We start from the raw sequence: 21,498 nt of genomic DNA on the forward strand, positions 1-21,498 counted from the left end.
AGTGATCAGAACGAAGACATGAGCAAGGATGCAGTCCCTTTAATGTTTCATAGCACTGCCATAAAATCCAAGGAAGCCACAGAGTAGAGGTCGTGACATTCTCTTTGGGGGTGGACAGAGGTGAAGGGGTCAGTGGCAGGTGTCAGTGTAGGCAGCCAAGAGCAGGGTAGTGGGAACACATGGTGGCTGGAGGCAGGGAAGGGTAGAAGGGGCTCCCGACAGGAGCTGGGCTGCAGAACCGTTGTTTACTAGGCACAGGAAGCTGCCTGGAAAAAGTTCTTGGAAGGCTCTCCTTGAGGTTCTGGAGGTCTGTGCACTTGCCAAGGAGAGAGAGCTGTTGCTGTGGCCATGAGGCTGTCACTGATGTCTCAGGAACTGGGTCTGTTACCTGGATTGGCCAGTGTGGGGTTATGGAGGACTACAGACAAGGCTTTGCTTTGCTGGGTCCCCTCTCCTTCCTTCCTACTGGTGACAGTCTTCGTCCTCAGATCCCTGTTTGGTGGTAAAGTATAGACCTACACACTGACAGCTGCAGGTTTTCATAAAACCTCAGACAGTGTGCTGGTACATGGAACTGTATTCGAAAAGCAGAAGCAGGAAGACCCCAGGCTTAAGGTCCCCCGGTCTACATAGCAGTTTCTGGGGTGGCCAGGGCTACATACTGAGACCATATTTCAAAACAGAACCTTCCCAAAACCACTACCACCACCACCACCACCACCACCAGAATACCCCAAACCCACAGCTTCACAAAGGATAAGGGTCCCAGATACGGTCTTTGTTTTTTTCCTGTATCATCGTATGATGGGGAAATTTCAGAGACCAGCCATGTATCCTGTCAGCCAGCTCCTAGACCATAGGCTGGGAGAAGGGGCTATAAGACCTAAATCGTAGGCTGGGCTCCATGCCAGGGCTTCATCCATGTGTTCTATGGGCTATTCCCCCCAAACCCAGAGCCAACAGTCTTGTTTGTTTGTTTGAGACAGGGTCTCATTTTGTACCTCAGGCTGGCTTCCAGCTTATGGCAATGCTCCTGCCCGAGCTTCCTAAACACAGATTACAGGCATGAGCCACCACACCCAACCATAGCCATTTTTTAAGTTCTTTCCCTTGGGGCTGCTGGTACTAGATGGAGGTAAGAGGTGTGGCCTATTGAAATGCCCAATGAGCTAACCTCTAGCCCCTGTGTCATTGGACCCATGAGAACAGCCTGGCTGCAGGTTGGAGGCTGGGGCTGAGGCCCATGTGCATGTGAGGAGGGACTCCAGCTCTGGCCCTAAGTGACCCCTGGCCCTGAGTGACCTTTCAGTCTTGTTGGCCAGGATCACATTTCTTTGGTGTTAAGGGAAGAGCTTCTCACAGATCCTGCGTGTGTCCTCAGGTGCTGTCACTGTGTAGCCCACAGTTCTGGGGTCTGTGAAGATCTCATGGTCATTGCCACCCTGCAAAGAAACAAAACAGAAGCAGTAGGCTACACTTTGTCTTGGTCCATGGCTGCTGCAACCCTGATGTTCCTAGCTTAGGGAGCTTTCTTAAGCTAATTTTTCCCGAGTTTCTGAAAGGAATGGTATTTTAGTCACTGAGCAAGTTTAACCTTTCTGTGAACCTCTATCGAGCTAAGAAAAGGTAATTAAGCCCATGAAAGTCATCAGGAAGCCTTTGTGAAGATTTTCCTAAGGCTTATTTTCCTAATGAAAAAGCACAGTCAATCTCACAGCTATCAATCTGTCTTTTGTGCCCAAATATCTCCTGCATGTCACAAGTTGGTGGAGCAGGCAGCCTTGAGTAGACAATGAACATGGCTGGTCAGTCTGTGCACAGCTGCTGGTCACACAGGGTAACTGGGCACTTGAAGTGTGGCCAGTAAGAGAAGGAGAATGGAATTGAGTTTACTCGATTGTGTGCTGTATGTATGTGTATATGTTCCTATGTGCATGCATGCATGTATAGGGCTGACTGGGTGTCTTTCTCAGTTGGTTTCCATCTTATTTATCAAGACAGGGTCTTTCACTGAACCTGATTCAGCCAGAGGAACTGGCCAGGGAGTCCCAAGATCTACTTGTTGTAACTGGGTTTTCCATCCACGCCCCAGTTGCCAAAATAACAACTTTGAGACTTTACTATTTAGGAATAAATGCCTAGGCCACAAGCTTAGGCTCATTTTCCAACTAGCTAGTAACTTATTTCACTTGTTTGTTCTATTCTATGCATGTCATATGGCTGGTTACCTCTCCTCAGTTTCACGTATCTATTTTCCTCAGAGTCACGGCAAATCTCCCACCTCTATCTATCCCACAGTTCATCTCTGCACCAGAATTCCCACCTTTTATTTCCTGCCATCAGCTTTTTATTGACAGGTGATGCTCCCATACTGTACACAAGAGATTCTTTCTACAACTTGTCTCTGCCTCTCCATTGCTAGAATTATAATGAATTTAAATGGCCCCAGAGCTGGCTGTTATCAGAGCAGATGGGAAGAAAGAAGACAGGGTGGGACCACAGTAAACAGCAGTCAGTGATCCCAGCAGCAGGTTGTGTCAGCATGGGATTTCAGAGGATATCACAAATATGTTGGAACTCATCTAAGGGCAGGAGCTCCACACAGAATGCACCACAGGCACTTGGAAGCAGCTTTCGCTATAAAGCATCTACTTCAAACCACATGGGGACTGAAAGCAGGATGAAGCCTTCATATCCTGCCTCAGCCCTAACTGTAAGTGAATGTCAATCACCAAATCCATCTCACCCCTTTCAAAACTGGAGCCATCAAGTAAGAGCCACTGCCCTAAACTTGCAGGCACCTTGGATTCCCAGAACAGCAAATATTCTGGTGAACCACCCCAGAGTAGGGTGATTTCCATGGTGTGAGGATGTGCCTGGAACTCCTTTCCTGAGAACCAGTTTGTCCTATCTTGCAGACTTCGAACAGAGGCTGGATCACACCTTCCTTCCATCTGCAGACCTCATCCTCTCCTCCATCCGTCTTTTACGCTCCTCTCAGTTCCCTAGAGGTGGACCTGTGGTCACAGAGCCTGGCCTTTTGCCAGAACACTGGTACAAATAGAACACTGGTACAAATAGATAGGGGTGGGGCAGGGGCAGAGAAAACAATTAAGAGGGTCCTGACAGAAGCCACTACCTTAGAAGAGAAATTCCAGAAGCAAGAGCTTTATACTGGTCCTACGCCAGCTCCTGTATCTGCCACTGTCCACACAGCAGTCTCCATGGTCGTCCTTTGCGTCAGGGAGTGGCACCTGTGCACTATGGAGGTGAGGTTTGTTTGAGGAACTCGACACTTCAGAATGCTAGGTGCGGAAAATCAAAATCGGGCTGCCTTTAATCCCAGCACTTGGGAGGCAGAGGCAGGTAGACCTTCATGAACTTGAGGCCAGCCTGGTGTTCTCAAAACCAATACCCAGGCTGTCCAGAGCCATGGAACAGTGGGTCAGAGGTCATCAGAAGCAAAACCAGACCTGAGGTAGTGGCAGAGGCTACTCACTCTGGGAACTGGAGAGTTCACAGGCTAGACATGCATATGTTCTTGATCTGCTAGGAAAAGCTCAGCTATCCCAAGCTTACAGAACAAAAACTATTCCCAGAGAAGAGAGGGAAGGCTGTGCCTGGAAATGGGCCATCCTATTCTCTCAAGGCTTCTGGAAGTTAGCCTATTAATATTTAAATCCTGAAAAGGCCCGATGTCTGAGGCTGGAAACGGAGGCTGGGACTGATGAGCACTGGTTACTCTGCCTTGTAGGAACAAGGTGGGTACAGTGCCAGTACTGTCCACAGCCCAGTGTGTACCTGTAGGACAGCCACCCGCAGCACAGAGTGACTCTCTGTATACGTTTGTTAGCCGACACTCTCAGTGCATTGACTGTAATAAATCTTACTACCCTGCTTTTCAGAGAGGCAGGTAGAGGTGAGAGGGGCTGCTCTCCAATGGGGAAGCACTTCCTGGAGGTCAGGGGAGCTGACAATTCAACAACAACAACAACAAGGAAACACCAGCCCACTGGGTGGTGTGGTGGTGGGGTACATGCCTTTAGTCCCAGCACTCAAGAGGCAGAAGCAGGCAGATCTCCGAGTTCGAGGTCAATCTGGTCTACAGATCGAGTTCCAGGGCAGCCAGGGCCACACAGAGAAAGCCCCCACAAAGAAATATCAAAACAAACAAAAACCTCCTGCTGCAGGCAAGGGCCAGGCCTGGGGTCCTGAGGTTTTGAATGTAGAAGGCGAGCTATCCCAGTCCTCCCAATCTAGAACAAGTGTGTAGTGTATAACACTGGCTGGGCTGCAGGCCCTGGAGTGAAGAGCAGATCTGTGCACAGCCTGAAGCTGGACAACCGTTCTACTTCTCTAGCCTGTGGAGAAGACACATTCTGTGGCCCCAGGAAGTCGGCCGCATAGCCGAGGGCAAAGCCCGTGCCTTCTGACACAGAACTGAGGGACAGACAGTGGTATGGGACGTCCATGCTCCAAGAACCAGTCTCAGGAGCAGTAGACCATGCACTCTGGTGTTCAGAAGGCAGGCAGGCAGGCAGGGACCCAAAGAACATCAGAGGCTAGTCTGAGGATGTCTAATCTGGTTCACCATCCTGTTAGTTCAGGAAGCAGACTATGGAGAGCGTGCTCTTATCGCGAGAACTGGGTGGGGAGAACACGTCATATGCTATCATTGGCCCCGAGAGCATGACTTAGTGCAGAATGGCAAAGGCAAACTCTCACAGCTAGGCTGAGGACAGTAGGATGGGATTTCAGTGTTAGGAAGGTGCCAGTAGCTAGGTAACTGCTCTCTAGAGTTTTCTAGCAGGTCCCTGACCTCCAGTCTCAGTACCGGCTGAACCTTTCAGGGATGTGCTTACAAAGCTAGAAGCTGAGCTGGCTGTGGGCAGGCTATACAGAAAACATGCACTCCTTGGGGCTGGAGGTGGCTTAGCAGTTAAGATCACTCCCTCTTCTCAGGGACTCAGGCTTGACTCCCAGCATCCACATGGTGGCTCATGGGGGTGGTGCCCTACCTGTGACCCCACATTCAGGGGATCTGACACCCTTTTAGGACCTCCACAGGCAACAGACAGGCTACTTGTGCGCAGATTCAACATGAGGCAAAACACTCATACACATAAAAGGAAAAAACAAAAAGCAACAACAAACCAAAAGTAATCCCTGAATCCCCCAGTAGCCAGGCTGAGATCTCCCAGGGCCTTGCTGCATCCCTAGTTGGGGTTCTCAGAGACAAGCTTTTGTGTCTCGCTGCTGTGGCAAGTGATGGGGCCATTCTAGTCTGGGTGGTTTATGTTCACCACCCCTTGACCACCTGAGCTGATTTTCAAGGTAAATGGTCCTCAGAATTCAGGAGGATGAATGCTGCACCACTGAATGGCAGGGGCCTTTGCAGGCTACATGAAGGAGGATAGGTGTGGGGGGTTAAGCTACAGAGAGCAAGTCCACTGAGCATCCAGTTTAGGGGCTGGATCCATCAGGCACTTGAAAACCAGATCCTTCTGTTTTCTCCACTGAATATTTAACATTTAGTTATCAACAGACTATTATGGAAGCAGTTCAAAGGTGTACAAATGGCTGGAGGGGTCTCTGGAGGCATAGGACTGTGATCTGGGTGACCTGGAGAAAACTTTTTAAAAGAATCCCATCTTGGAGGCAGTCCCCTGTTCCCCTCTTCTCCCTCTACCAGTGACTGCTGTACATTTTGCCTTTTCAGAACTCTCTCAGGCTCCAGCTCTGATGCCATCTCCACTGAACCTGGGCTTTCTGCAGGGCTCTCACTGACAGCCCACAGTACTCCCTGCCTGACACCTGGGGCAGATCCCCACACCAATTATGCCTGAGCAGCTTTGAGTATCAGACTCAGGAAATCCCCCATCGTCTCTTGTTTGTGACCCTAGTGTGTAATTTACAATGAACATAGTAGAGCAGGATAATAAAGCAATAGTGGTGAAGGTAGTTAATTCAAAAGGCACACTGAAAATGATCTATAGTCCTTGCTTCCATTGGGCAGGGTCTTAAAGCTCTGAGGAGAGGGAGGCCAAAAGGGCCATCAGCTAAGATGTAAGATGGCAAAACAGCCCACTGTAAATAAACTTCCCCCTCCAAGTCCAAACTGTACAAATTGCACAGGAGACTTTCCGACTTACTGGCATAGTCTTGTCTCCAAAGAAATGAATGGTCCTGTAACCATCATGTTCTAAGTGCCTCAGGCAATACCTCTTGTCCCATCCATCAGGAAAGACATCAAAGCTGATCTGGCCACCTGCAGGATGGAAAGGGAACACAGCTAAGGAAGGCTGGGATGTGGCTCAGTGGGAGAGGGCTTGCCTAGCATGCCTGGGGCTCTTGTGTATCACCCCAGGACAGTCCCAGGTGAGGAGGGAGCTAACATCTTTTGGAAAATAATGCACTTATTTAAAAAAAAATTTTTTTTAATATCCTTGTTCACCACTTAATGCTCCTTTGTGGACAGGTTCTTTGCTGGTTTTCCTCGTATTATCATCTGGGCCTAAAAGCAACCACCTCTCTTAATGCTTTTCAAAAAAGAGGCTTACAAGTTTAAGTGAAGCAGGCTTATGTAAAAACCTAGTCAAGGCTTCCCTGAGCCTGTCTGGCACTTTAACAAATTCTGGGTCAGTTCATACCTGTCATCACAGCATTGACGAAGCTGAGAAAGGGGACTATGATGAGTTTAAGGTCAGCCTGAAGTTCATGTGAATTCCAGGCAAACCTGGACTACAGCGTGAAAACCTTAAAAAAAAAAAAAACAACAACAGAACCTAGCTGGGCTTGGTGGTGCATGCCTGTTAATTCCAGCACTCAGGGAGGCAGAGGCAGGAGGATTTTTGTGAGATCAAGGCTAGCCTAATCTACAAAGCCAAGTCCAGAACAGTCAAGGCTACACAGAGAAACCCTGTCTTGAAAAACATAACAACCAAAAACCTAGCTAAACCAAACCACCATCAGTGGAAAAGCCAAAAACAAAATGTCTGGGCCCTTCCTATAGGCAATAGGTCTGTCACATGGAAGACATTTTATAGGAAGGGTGTCCCCTAAAATTTTCCTTCTTTCTATCCTTTCCTTTCCCTCCCTCCCTCCCACCCTCCTTTCTTCTTTCCTTCCTTACTCGTGTGTATGATTATTTTGTCTGCATGCTATATCTGTGTATCACATGAATGCCCGGTGCCTGAGGAAGCTTCATTGGAAACCCTGGGTGCTACGGCTATAGATGACTGTGAGCTGTCATATTGATGCTGGGAATCGAACACAGGTCCTCTGAATGAGTAGCCAGTACTTGTAACTGCTGAGCAAGCATTTTAGCTGATATGCATGAACTTTTTAAAGCAGGAAAAAAAAAAAACAAAACAAAACAATCAAACAAACAAAACCCCCTAAACATTTTCTTTCTTGTCTTTTCTCTTGTTTCTTCTCCTTCCTTCCTTTTCCTTTCTCTCTCTGTTTTTTTTTTTTTTTTTTTTCGAGACAGGATTTCTCTGTGTAGCCTTGGCTGTCCTGGACTTGCATTGTAGACCAGGCTGGCCTTGAACTCACAGAGATCTGTTTGCCTCTGTGTCCCTGAGTGCTGGGCTCAAAAAAACATTTTCAAAGCTATCAGAAAAGCATTTGCTCACAGTTCAGGAATAGTTGAAAATCCCCCTGGTTGTGTGTGACACATGGTTCCTTTGCAAGGCCAGTTTTCCTACAACCTACACACATGTTAAAGCTAGCAAAGCCAAAGGGTTTTCAGGCAAGACTGATAGAGTTGCCAGCAGAAATGAACATGTTTGAAGCATTTAACGGTTAAGGATGTACCAGATGGCTCAGTGGGTAAAGGTGACTGCTGCCAAGATTGACAACCTGAACTCAATCCCCTGGGACCCATGTGATGGAAGGAGAAAACTGACTCCTCCAAGCTGTCCTCTGACCTCCACACATGTGTGGCTTGCTTCTCTATCCCGGCCCACCCCGCCCCCAACAAAAAAAAAATATAGTAATAAAATTTAATAGGCCTATGCTACCGAGTGATGAGGCAGGGGCCAGGCTTCAGGCAGAACTCTGCACCAGAGACAGCAGTGGCCCAATGGCAGTCAACACAGGCTCTATGAGCCTGGACAACTGTGTGTTCCTTTCTGAGCCTGATTCTTGCTCTGTCAAAGCCATCCACTAACTTCTGTGGTTTCTTGATCACGGCACACTTCAGGATGTCAAGACATCTTAGTCTCCTTTATCTGAGAGGCTCAGTCTACCTCTCCTCTGCAGTTCAGCAAGGCTTTAGAACGTCCACCTAAAGGTCTGAAGCTTTTACTGTTCACATGCCAAGACACAGCTCTTCTGTGCAAGAAAAAAGAGCAAGCAGGGAAAGTCCTGCAGGATACAGATGCAGAACCAGACCCTAAAGCATGGAAACCACTTCCTGGTAGGGGGGGTGTCCTGCTGTAGCTGCTTGCGTAACTGTGGTACAAGAGTAGAAAGTAAAAAAAAAAAAAAAATCTACATCAAGATTAATAAACTGGGGCTAGAGAGATGGCTCAGGGATTAAAAGCACTTGCAGAAGACAAGGTTCAGGTCTGTAGCTCCAGTTCTAGGGCATCCCACATCCTCTTCTGACCTCCTTGGACACTGGGCATACACATGGTGCTCACACATCCATTCAGGCAAAACACTCATATATATAAAATAAACGAAGTCTTTAAAGAGAGATTATCAAGTGAAAGAAGCCAGTTTGCAGAGGAAGACGAATCGCTCTTCCTTAACCTGGCATCACCATGCGAACAAAGAACAATCAAAACAAAGACCACCCACAACACAAAGAGGGAGGGACTATACAGGACCACACACCGCCTGGCTGGATGCTCTGGGGACTCCTCAGCTCACCAGCCACTTCCATCCTTGGGGGTGCTTTTCCCTTTCTTAGTAACATGTCTATTTCTACTCCACATCTAACTCTGAAAGCACGATTTTCCCCATCTCTCCTCCTGGTAGCCTCTGAGATTTTCACCTAACCTGTACTGTTTTTCTCTTAAACTAAAAATTGTCCTCATGACTTCTTCTGAGTCTGTTTCCAAGTTTTTATTAGTGAGACAAAGAACCCCGTAAGGTAACCTCAGTTACAACCCACCCTGCCCACCATAGCCCTAAGCATCTCAGCAGCCCACCACATGCTCCAGGAGTATAGGGATCAAAGCCTAGGCATGCACCATACCTATGGAGAATGTGAGGCCTTTTCCTGCAAATTCCTTCCTCAGGTCTGCTACAAATTTTTGTCGTATATGTTCTTTCTGAGAGAAACAAAAATATACCAGTTGTCCATTGTATTGCAGTATAGAAGCACTTAAAATACTGGCCTATACATTTTGGCTGCTTTTCTCACACTGGCCATGTCCCTACATACATCTAAGAACTTACTTTATCGAGTTCGTAGAACTCAATTCGTTCTTCTTGGCTGCAGCTCCTTCCAATAGGGGACACGTTCAACATGCCATTTCGGAATTCGATAAAAGTTCCCCTGGGGAGGAGAAAGAGGACAAGGGTGCCTCAAAATATAAAATACCTCATTTCCTTGGGCAACATTACATTCTAGACAGCAGGTGTATGTGACCAGGTTTCTTGTAGGCTGTGTACCATAGAAGCTTTGAGCCACATAGTACTATAGACTTGAAATGTGGCTAATCCAGATTGAGCTGGATAGATTCTTAGCATGGAAAAGGAACAGAGTAATCATTCAGATTTTTTTTTTTTTTTTACATGAGGTTCTTTTTATTATAAATCATTACCAGCTGCAGCTTGGGTTCACACCCCCCACAGCCTAAGCGGGGAGCGCCGAGAGCTCATTCAGATTTTTTGTGTGTATATGTCTATACGCATGTAAACCTGTGTGAATGTACATGGAGAAGCCAGAGGTCCACAGTGGGCGTCTTCCTGGATGGCTTTCCACCTTGTTGTTTGAGACGGGGTCTTTCACGGAATATGGAGCTAACAAATTCAGCTACAGCACTTGATCAGCAAATGGGGGAGATGCACCCATTTTCTGCCTCCTCAGCATGGGGACTATAAGCATGCACTACAGACGCAGCCTTTTTGAGGGTGCTAGGTCCTCAGTCTTGCTAAGAAAGCATTTTGCTGACTGAACTATCTCCCCAGCTGTGTGGAATAGGAATGGCCCCACAAGACTCATGTGTTTGAATACTTAGTCACCAGGGAGTGGCATTATTTAAGGTGTGGCTTGTGTATCACTAGGAGGTGGGCTTTAAGGTTTCAGCTCAAGCCACAGCCAGTGTCTCTCTCTCTCCCTGTTGCCTTCAGATCCAGACGTAGAACTCTCAGCCATTTCTCCAGCACCAAGATAATAATGGACTAAACATCTGAACCAATTAAATGTTTTCCTTTATAAGAGTTGCCATGGTCATGGTGTCTCTTCACAACATTAGAAATTCAAACCAGCCCTATTTCTTTTTTGAGTTAAGTGAACAGAGATGTAATAAAGAAATGAACTTCCAAGAGTGAGAAGGACCACAAGGAGGAATATCCCACACCCCATTTTTTTGAGATAGGGTCTTTGTAACTCAGGCTGTCCTTGAACTCGCCATGCAGCTAATGATGGATGACCAGGAACTCCTGCTCCTCCTGTCTCTACCTCCCAAGTGCTGGGGTTATAGGCTTGAGGTACCATGTCTCATTAGTCATAATATTTTACACTGACTACTTGCTAAAATGATGTTTTGGAGTAGTGGGGAAAACAGGGTGTGTTACCAAAACATCATCCCTTGGTTCACTATTTCTGCTGAACTGCTTTAGGAGCAGCTCACAGTAATAAAGGGCTGAAAAGGGATCCCAGTACAAGGGCACTTGCTCCCTCAGGAGTCTCTTATCTGTTTCCGGGGCAACTATTGTGCTACTGAGCTCTTGAACAGACTGATGTCATTAAGGGAGGACACACAGTTCTAAGACTATGGTCCAGGGAGCCTCACTAATGACTCAGGAAACCTGATTTATTCAGAGGCAGACTGCTCATTCAGGCTTGATGTGATCACAGAAAATGGAGCACACCAACACTGTTTCAGCTATTCCAGGGAAAATGGCTAGAAACTTAAAAAAAAAAAAATCATGTCTGTAGTTTTAGACTCAAAATACATATTAAAAAATTTATTTTGTGAGGGGCAGATAGGATAGGCATATGTGTGTGTCCTGCTATATCCTCTCTGCTTTAGTTCCTTGAGACAGCGTCTCTCGTCTCTCCTTGAACCTGGAAAGGTGGCAGGCCAGCAAGTCCTAGTGGTCCCCCATCTCTGTCCTCCACAGTGCTTAGACTATAGGTGTACATGTGACCAAAACTAACGTATGTGAAGTCTGGGAATATGAACTCAGCTTTTTATGCTGTCACAGCACATGCTCTTCTTCACTGCTCCAACCCTGCAGCCCTACAGTGTGGATTTTCTTTAATGACTGCACACTAAATACATTCGGTTTTGTATGACATCTAGCCTTAGACTTTCAGATTGTGGGCTTCTGACGCTTTTTAAAAATTATGTGTATATGTATGTGTGTATAATGTATGAGTGTACATGTGCGTTTTATGTGTGTATGTAATATTTGTGTGCATGTGTGTATGGCTAGCATTTTCACTACCACTCTCCACTTTTCCTTCCAAGACACAGTCTTTTCTTGAAGCCAGACCTTACTCGACTCTCAGGACACTGTCTCTACTTCTTCATGGCTAGTTCCAGATGACATGACCATACTCAGTTTTTATGTGGGTGCTGGGGAATCTGAGCATCAGCTCTCATGCTGGTACAACAGGCATTTTGGGTATAGCAATTCCCTGGATCCTTCTTTTGTTGAGATAAGGCCTCACTCTGTAGCCCAGCTGGACCAGGAACTAACTATGAAGCCCAAAATTCACAGCACTCCTCCTGCCTTGGCATCCTGCATATTGGCTGACAGGTATGACTCATTTCCCCCTCCCCCAATTTTTTGTTCAAGACAGAGCCTCACTGTGTAGTTCTAGCTCTCACTGGGACCTGGAACTCACTATGTAGACTATTCTGGCTTCCAACTCACAGAGATCCACCTGCCTCTGCCCTCCAAGTTCTGGCCTCTTCTTTCTCTCTTTCTCTCCTCCCTCTCAGAGAGCCCTGTCTGGCCTTGTGATCCTCCTCCCTCAGCCTCTCTAGCAGGTGTCACCAGGTCAGGCTCTGTGCTCTTTGCATGCTATTTCACAGGTGTCTGTACAGCACACCATCACATGGGCAGCCATCTTTTTTACAACCATCTTCATGGTGGTTTAGCTATATAGACTATATCCAAGTAGTTCTAGTAAGTGTTGGGTTTTAGCTGTGAGATCTAATCCACCCAATGAGCCCACTGCTCCATATTCTACAAGATCCTTTGTTAAGAGTGAACCCACCTTTTCTTAGGGAGTTTAATTTTTGCAATGTAGCTCAGACAGTAGTTGATCAGGTCTTGGATCACAACCTCCCCCAGATGATCTTGAATACTCTAGGCAAACAAAGCAGGAGTTATTTGATATAATAAAAAGTACTGTCAAAATGGCTTCATGGGCAAACCCAAATATCTTGCTAACACTGCTGGAAACCACAGGCTGACCCGGCAGGGGCACTGACACATCCTGTTGCCCTTTTACCTCTTTCTCTTTTCTGCTAGTGGAAAACATTAGGCAAAACACAGCCACCTCAGTCAAAAGCATCTTCTGCTTCATGAGTCAGGGATTTGTGATCCTTTTCTTTCACACACTTCCAGGAAAGGCCAGAGAGCTTACTGCAGATGCTCTTAAGTATTAAGTACAGCTTCTTTCACAGTCCCTGGGTGAGTGCCCCGCTCTAGCTTTGGCTATTGTAATGGAAACACTGGACTCAAGCAGCTTTAATAGGCCATAATAAAAATGTAGTCACTATCTGGAACAAGCAACAGCTGTATAGAGCAAAATTTAAACTTAACCAGGAATACACTGTGAAGACTTACTCCTCCCACCCTGAGCTCCCAGCATGTGCCCGGAGGCACTCAATCGTTAGCACACAAAATGTGTTGTTCTTGCTCCTTTTCTTAGGCTGCCCAGGTTGGTCTTGAACTCACTCTGTTGAGTTCAAGCTAGGATGACTGACTGTCCCAGCAGTGCTGCCTTACACACGACATATTAGTAGTGATCCAGACGGGCTGCATACTTAAAAACTTACCTGTTTACACAAAAGCTTCCCATCTTTGTACGCTACCAAGCCATTCTCTGGAAACACATAATCGTATTTCTCAACCACTACAACCAAAACAAGATAAAACTGAGGATGCATTGAATAGAAACCTGCCTTTTTCTTTCTTCGTCAACATCCACCACCAAGGACCCAGCTAAGCACCAGTGGGCTGTGCCAGCCCTTCTCATCAAGAGTGTGAGGACTACAACAGCAATTTTGACTGTATGTCTGAGGGATGATAAATGAACTACAGACAGACCCTGCCTGCAGCCTGCCAGTGTGTAAAGATGCCAGCCCATTTCTGCTCCCAACTGCCATGAACTAGCAGTACCAGGAAACAAGTGAAAAGATGGCCACATTCTGTTCTCAGAATTTCCAGGCTCAAATTTAAAACAAAACAAAAACATTACATGCTAGGCTGTGGTGGCATACACCTTTAATCCCAGTACTTAGGAGGCAGAGGCACACAGATTTCTGAGTTCAAGGCCAGTCTGGTCTATAGAGTTAGTTTCAGGATAGCCAGGACTACAGAGAGAAATCCTGTCTGAAAAACAAACAAATACCCAAACCAAACAACCAATCAAGTATATTATTTTGTGTGTATGTGTGCATTTGGCATGTTGACACCATGGTGTATGGGGTAGGTCAGAAGACAGCTTGTGGTGGTTGACTCTCTCCTTCTACACGGGTTCTGAGTACTGAACTTAGGTTGTCAGGTGCCTTTACCCACTGAGCAATCTGCCCAACCCCAAAATAACCGCTTTATAAAAATAAAAATTTAGAAAGCTGTTTTAAACATGCTACTATGCTTGCCTGTTTTTCAAATAGGCCCTCATGAAGCCTAGGCTAGCCTTGAGCTCATTATATAGTCCAGCATGATCTCAAGCTCACAGCAGTTTTTTGGAGTGCTAAGATTACAGGTATGTCCACGACACCTGCTGATGCCAATGCAAAGTGTGTTCTGAGCTGGCTTCTAGTATGTGAGTGTTTTGACTCTTGTTACATCTTCACTGAAAGACACAGCTTTGCCACAGTGATGCAAAACCTCTCAGAGGTTGGTAAGTACAACACTGGAGGCAGGAATGGCAATCACCCCCGTGACAGGATTTCCTGGACTGAATACGCCTCGCAACGCTGCTGTTAGTGTTTCTAGAGAGTACCTCCGAGAAAGCTGAAGTGGAGCTTGTCCTGCAGGTGCATATGGACTCCTCCCATAGTGATCTGTTCTGACCCACAGACCTGCACTTTCAGATAAGACGCAGTGGGCTCCCAACCATGGCAACACAATCCCTGGACATACCTGGCAATGTCTAGAGACAGCCTGGGTTGTTAAAACTGTGGCTGAGTGTGCATGCACTCTACTGGCACCTAGCGAGGAGATGCCAGAGATGGTACCAGGCATCCTACAATAAACTGTCCCGCCCGATATGTCCTTAGTGCTAACATGACTCTGGGACAACTGTGTTTTCTGTCATATCATATCATGAGTTTAAAACAGAAGACTCTCCAGCTAGGTATAGTGGCTGATGCCTGTTACTCCAGTACTGTGAGGAAGAGACAGAAAATGACTTTGAGCCCAGCCTGGGCTACAGTGTGAGACTGTATCACAAAAGTTCTCTAACTTCCCAGGCCTGTGCTGAAGACCCTGGTGCTATAGGGAGCCTAGTGACTCTCATGATTAGGGAACCATCAAACACACTGGGTTAAAGCAATAGAAAAAATGTTCTGTGATCAGAGGTATCTCCATATCTGAGTGGAGAGGACAGCCAAGAAATGTGCTGGGCTGAACTGAGAGGGCAGTGACATGCAAATACTAGAGGGAGAAGAGGTTCCACAAGCAAAGACATAGACACACACTTCCTTTAAGGTGAGTCTATCTGTATACCTGAGTGAAGGGGTTCTGTCACAGGTCACAGAACTTACTTCTATAGGATTAAAGCAAAGGCCAAATAAGGGCAGAGGAAAAGCCTTCCCAGAGAAGGCAAAAAGTGTGCTACACGAGTGATGGTGGCTTGGGATTTGAGGGGATGCTTGTGGGCAGGCATCAGTATTCTCATGATTAGTTAGCTTTGGGCTAGAGGATAATTAGCACTTACCATCATTTCCCAGTTGCTCTTGTACTTTCTCAAAGTCCGAGCCACCTACCACTCCAATTTTGGTCTTCTGCCTCAATTTTTGTAAAAAGTCATCCATTTCTTTTGTAATTTTCTACATGTCAGGAAGGAAAATAGGATGATTTTGAGTCACACAATCAGATAAAAACTGCAAACTAATCCAGCTCCTATTTTACACAAGCCCAGTGCTATTACTAGGCCTGTAGAAAAATTTAAATATTTATTTGTTATTTGGGGATATTAACCTTTTTGGGTTTTCCCCCCACTTTCTTTTATTTTGGCTGTTTGAGTTTGGATAGTTAGTCTAGCCTACTGCCTAGGCAAACCTTGAACTCCTGGCTAAAGAATGCCCCCACCTTAGCCTACAAGATCTGGTACTACAAGTATTCCAGCACCAGCTCACTTGTTCCAGTTTATCTGTGAATCTGTTATTTGTCTATTCACACATGAGCAGATATATATGGGTATGGGGTTAGTCTCTGTCCTGAGCAATGACTTGCCTTTTGTATTCTATGTTGTGTTGACCTTTTAATGACAATATGTAGATCTAGCTTAAAAAAAAATTTTTTTTGTTTGAATATATATATCTGTGTAGTACATGCATGCAGTGCCTTGGGGGTAGAAGCGGGCACGAGATCATCTGTTGTGAGCCACTTTGTGGATGCTGGGTCCTCTGGACGTGCAGCCAGTGCTCTTAGCCAGTCTTATGATCTTTGAAGAAGGAGTTTCGTATTCAATGAATTTGATTCACTACGTCAGAGTGGGTACATTGTCACAAGCTTGTAATCCAGCACTTGGGAAATGGAGACAGGAAGATCAGGAGTTCAAGGCCAGCTTTGCCTATATAGTTGGATTTCCTAAGACTGTCTTTTAACAGACAATCAATCAATCAATCAAACAGAAGCATGTGTTGACGAGATTTATGTCAACCAGACACACTCCATAGTCAAGTCATCTTAGAGAAAGAAACCAAGACTGAGAAAATGCCTCCATAAGATGGGGCTGTGGGCCAGCTTGTAGAGCATTTTATTTAGTGATTGATGGGGGAAGGGAAGCCCATTGTGGATGGCATCACACCTGGACTGGTGGTCCTAGGTTCTATAAGAAAGCAGGCTGAGCAAGCCATGTACAGCAAGCCAGTAAGCAGCACCCCGCTAGAGCTTCTGTATCAGTTCCTGCCTCTAGGTTACTGCCCTGTTTGAGTTCCTGCCCTCACTGCTTTTGATGATGAACAGAGATATGTTCGGAACTGTGAGCAAAATAAGCCCTTTCCCCCACTACTTACTTTTTGGTCATGGTATTCATTGTATCAATAGTAACTCTAACACCAGAGCCTTAGAATGCACTTTTTTATACTGTTTGTTTTGTTTTTATTGGTGCTGGGTATTAAATGCAAGCCTTGTATATTCCAGGCAAGCACCCTACCACTGAGATACAGCCCCAGACTCACTTTTCCCAAATTTTTTCTTTTGTTTGTGTTTGAGACAGGGTTTTTCTTTGTGCCCTTCCCTGTCTTGGAACTCACTCAGTAGACCTTATATGCATGTCCATAACCCCAGCTGATTCAAAAGTGAAACAAAATAACCCTTGTGCTGAGGGTCATATCACCTCTCCAACAAAATAAAACAGGGTAACACTGGAAAGAATGAAACCCAGCTGAAAGAAAAAAACTACAGAAGGCATCTGAGAGGTGGCAATGGTTAAGGAAATTGGGCCGTGGGTTCCAGGAGGCTTCAAACCCAGGCCTGTGTGCCATCACATCAATGACCGTATTACTGTAGCTGAGCACTGTTCATCCATGGAGGTGTTCTGGCAGCTCTGTCCCAGAGAGAGAGAGAGAGAGAGAGAGAGAGAGAGAGAGAGAGAGAGAGAAAGAGAGTTAAGTAGCTGTGACAGAGATGATGTGGCCTACAAACCTCAAAATATTGACTATCTGGGTCTGGGGATATAGCTCAGTGGAAGAACGCTTACCTAGCTTGTTTCAAGGTGCCGGGTTCTATCTCCACAACCAACAAATAAACTGAGTATTTGAGTGTTTGTTTGTAACTAACTACCTTTTACAGAAAAGAATGCCAACTTCTGGGCTATGGTAATAGAATACTAAATATCTTATTATGACATTATGATTATGAAGGATGACACTCTTTACCTTAATGGATGCTGAAATACAAAGGGATGAAGCAGCTTGATGACTGTGGTTTAGATAGAAAGTTACTCAGCAAGAGAAAACACAAAGTTATGTCAGCTATTTTAACCTAAGTAACGGGGATATGGGCTTACTATTTTTGTCAATGATATGAGAGATTTTTCAGGATGCCAAAGTTGGAAAATGATTCATAGAGGTTCACGTTTTTTGTTTTTTTTCTAAAGCTTTTTCTCAAGTCCTACTGTTTAGAGAAGAAAGTACCCAGGAGGACAAACTTCTACACAAACAGGGAAATGTATAAACTTCTGGAGTCCATGCTAACCAGACTGAACTCAGGCAGGTCACATCCTGTTACAACAACTGCAATAAAAGATAACTTGTTCTTTCCTCTTCCAGATTGCACTGTGATTAGCAATGTTTGAGAATGCATGTAGATGGAGGCAGATAAGGCTGATGATGAATACATCTGTTGCCAAAATATTTTAACTGCAGTACCCAATATATAGGGGAATTCTCTCTTAAATTACAGTTTTCTCTTATTGTTATAATTGCTTATGATCACTACAAGCGTCTGAAATACGTTCTGGATATACATTCTGGGTCACCTGGCTTCTTTACTGTTTTATACGTAACACCCATCTATCCTCATTTGCTTGGTAAACAGAAGCATTTTCCCAGTAGCTCATCTAGTACCTGGAATGGCCTCCATCCTGGCAGAGTGAAAGGAAATGACAAACAGGACAACTAACAGTGCCATGAGGCCCAGGATTTTGAACTACAGCTGCTGTAAAAAGCTGAGGCAGTCAGGGCTTTACTCATTTCATTTCAGTTTCCTTATGTTAGAATGGTAGTGAGGGTGCACACCTTTAATCCCAGCACTTGGGAAGCAGAGGCAGGTAGATCTCTATGAGTTCAAGGACAACCTAGTCCACACAGCAAGTTCCAGGACAACCAAGGGTGTACACACACACACACACACACACACACACACACACACACACACACCCTGTCTGGAAAAACCAAAACCAACCAAACATAACCACTATGGCTCCTGGGCCAAACTGAACAGCAGTTTGTTTCTATAACTTTATTTTTATTATGTATAAGCATGCTCATGTGCCACAATGTAGAAGGGAAGGCCAGAAGACAACTTGTGAGAGTTGCTTCTCTCCTTCCATCATGTGGACTCCAGGAATTGAACTCAGGTCCCAAGGCTTAGGGGTGACTACTCACTGAGCCATCTCAGTGGCCTCTGTAATTATTAAAATACGGCCATTCTTTATATATGGTTTATCGTTACTTTTGCAGTAAGTTGAGTAGTTACCACAGGCCATATCTTCTACAAAGACAAAAGTACTTAACATATGGCCCCTTACAAAATATGAATTCTGATCTCAAAGCTCTAGATTATTGGCTTTTGTTTTGAGACAAGTTCCCAGGTTTACCTCAGACTCACTACATAGCCAAGGCTAGCTCTGAGCTCTCAAGTCCTCCTGCAGAGATTAAAACCCTATGCCACCTGCTGTGTTGAGCAATGAAGGTGAGTCAGAGAGGGCTCCAGAGAACTTGTGGTTTAATGTCATCCCTAGATGGATCAAACTCTGGCTCAGAAAGGTAGAATATGGTGGAGAAGGGTTTGGGTTGTGGTTTAACTAAAACTAAGGACGTATTTAAAAGCTTTGGCAAAACCTACTACGTTTAAGGTATATGCATATATACACTGTCTTCTCTCTCTCAAAAGACACGGGTTATTAAAAACAATACAAACCAAGCCATCTCAGTGCCAGGAGGGGAATATTATTGACTAGAGAGCCCCTATTGCCACTGCTCCCAGTTGCCTACCCTAACTAGATGTCCTAACTAGTAAGTCCATCTAAAAGACAAAACACACTTTGGTTGCAAGACATAGAGAAATCAGGCTGGAACTGACATGTTTAGTTTTCATAGTGCTAAAAGGTGCTATGCGAGCCACTGGGGGGAGAAAAGCCATTAACAGCATTTCCCAGCTACAAATCCTGCATAACAGCACTGACTTGTCAAGCAGTATGGGCTCACTTGTCCAACAATGGCATGATTGTTATTCGGGTTTCTGATTGGATATTAGGGCTACTCCACAGGAAGGAATTAATGCTTGGTACAGTAAGCATGGTCAAAAGCCTATGGCTCAGGAACTCATAGGCCCAATAAGAAAACCTACTGGTCAAACTACCTTCTAAATATTTATGTTTTATAGATTAATGCTGCTCTCAACCTTGGCAAGAACCCACCTATTCATTCATTCATCATTTGTGTGTGTGTGTGTGTGTGTGTGTGTGTGTGTGTGTGTGTGTGTGGTAAGCGGTGGTTTATGTGGACTCATACCTGGTCAAAGTGTTAAGAATAAATGCCCTATCAACCCTGCCAAGGCCGGGAGTGGGGATGGGGGCAGAAAGAATATAAGAGCCAGAGAATGTGGAGGAGTGATGAGAGATGCTGTCTTCTGGACATTATGTGGCTGTTGCCCTCATGAATTCAGCAACTGTGGTTACCTGCACAAGATCAAGTCAGTGAACACTCCAGCACCGATGGTGGCTGTCTATCATTTGGTGGAAGGCTCCTCGTGTGTGTGTGTGTGTGTGTGTGTGTGTGTGTGTGTGTGTGTGTGTATGTGTGTGTGTAGTATTAACTGGACTTAGTGGGTTATTAAAATAGAATTTTAAAGCTGAGTGTGGTGGCGCATGCCTATGTTAGCACTCTTCCAGGCAGAGGCAGGCAGATCTCTGTGAGTTCAAGGCCAGCCTGGTCTACAAAGTGAGTCCAGGACAGCCAAGGCTATATGAAAAACAAAACAAACAAACAAACAACAACAACAACAAAAGACATGAAAATGGAAGAGGAATGTACCGTGGTGTTCCACATAGGGAGCAGAGGAGAGTTGGAGGTGAATACGATTGAGATACACCGTACACGCGTAATCGTCAAAGAAAAAAGGAAAAAACAACACTGATATATCTAAGATTACGCACAATTAACATGGGCGTCTGGAACACACTCCACGAAACCTAAAAGGGGTGGGGCAAGGGTAGTGACATCCAAGCTATTTGAGCCCAGTCTCAAGCTTGAACGACTTCTGCTCAATTACGAATTTGTGCAAAGAAGGCAGAGACTGTCATCGCCAGAATGAACCCACAAAAACGTATCTCTCATCATAACAATATCTGTTAGCGGAAGAAGTTCCACTGGATCCTGGATGCTCTTTTGCAAACAGCCTATTTCCACCTGGGACCCCACTACTGCAGCGGCTGGTGGAAGCAGCTCACCTTTGATCTGGGCACAGCACTGTCACGAATTTCTGTGATCCTCACCAACACCCCTTGCAACAGGCAATGACCGTTTAAAGTGGCTTCGGGGGCTCCGAGAAAGATTTGCTCAAGGTCAGACAGCTGAGAACCTGCCTATGATATACTAGAAGACACAGCCAAATGTGACAGGGCTGGGGATGTGACACAGCTGGTCAGAGTTTAGACTAAGATGGAGTTACATGTAGTCCAGGTCAGCAGTCCCCAGGGTCCAAGAAGAGATTCAGACCCGAACATTCAGACTCTGAACACGTTTCCTGCTCGGAAGGTTTTGGACCCTCTTCCTGCGCTCAGGACCCGCGTCTCCTGATTACTGGACGGTCGTTACCGCGGCCTGGAGCAGCACGGGCTCCGCTCCAGGACCGCGAGCCTCCCTGGCGCTGCCTACCTGCCGCGGGGCAGTCAGGGTCCCATCCACGTCGAAGAGGCAGAGCGTGGCCATATCTCCAGTTAGAAGACTTGCTGGCACCCGGAACTCCAACCGGAACTTCCGGGTCCGCTTCAAGCGCCATAGCCCCAAGGCACGACGGGAAGATTTCCTGATGGCTCATAGAACACTCGCTGCAGATACAGGCTTTGAACCACAATTCCCAAAGCCTAGTATAATTGGCTTCTTTTTTCAGTTTGCGCATGCGTTCTTCTTTTCGTTTAAAAGACCGCTAGCGCATGCGCTTTTCCAAGTTTCCGGTACA

The 21,498-nt window shown here is 45.8% G+C and overlaps 1 protein-coding gene across 2 annotated transcripts; it reads right to left on the bottom strand.

Moving 5' to 3' along the window:
• Positions 1–19: 19 nt before the first annotated feature.
• On the bottom strand, positions 20–21,297 carry Pmm2 (phosphomannomutase 2). 2 transcript variants are annotated; one of them, XM_055604642.1, is made up of 8 exons: positions 21,195–21,297; positions 15,305–15,416; positions 13,197–13,273; positions 12,410–12,501; positions 9,412–9,511; positions 9,209–9,284; positions 6,153–6,268; positions 20–1,442 (listed from the first exon to the last, which is right to left on the bottom strand). In XM_055604642.1, exons 1-8 carry the CDS (start codon positions 21,246–21,248, stop codon positions 1,341–1,343), a joined length of 729 nt encoding a protein of 242 aa, XP_055460617.1. In that variant the 5' UTR covers positions 21,249–21,297; the 3' UTR covers positions 20–1,340. The 2 variants fall into 2 exon arrangements, with proteins under 2 accessions (XP_055460617.1, XP_055460618.1); XM_055604643.1 differs by lacking the exon at positions 21,195–21,297 and adding an exon at positions 20,768–21,187.
• Positions 21,298–21,498: the final 201 nt, after the last annotated feature.

Source organism: Psammomys obesus, unplaced genomic scaffold (assembly GCF_907164565.1).
Source record: "Psammomys obesus unplaced genomic scaffold, mPsaObe1.curated_primary_1811, whole genome shotgun sequence".
NCBI classification, from domain to species: Eukaryota; Metazoa; Chordata; class Mammalia; order Rodentia; family Muridae; genus Psammomys; species Psammomys obesus.

What these genes read in the sequence shown, in the direction of transcription:
- Pmm2 (XM_055604642.1), bottom strand. Translation starts at nt 21,248, where the DNA reads ATGGCCACGCTCTGCCTCTTCGACGTGGATGGGACCCTGACTGCCCCG. An exon ending in ATTAAACTCCCTAAGAAAAG is followed by an intron (nt 9,512 to 12,409) that starts GTGGGTTCACTC and finishes TCTCCTCCCCAG; the next exon opens with GGGAACTTTTATCGAATTCC. An exon ending in AGGCCTCACATTCTCCATAG is followed by an intron (nt 6,269 to 9,208) that starts GTATGGTGCATG and finishes TCCATCCTGCAG; the next exon opens with GTGGCCAGATCAGCTTTGAT.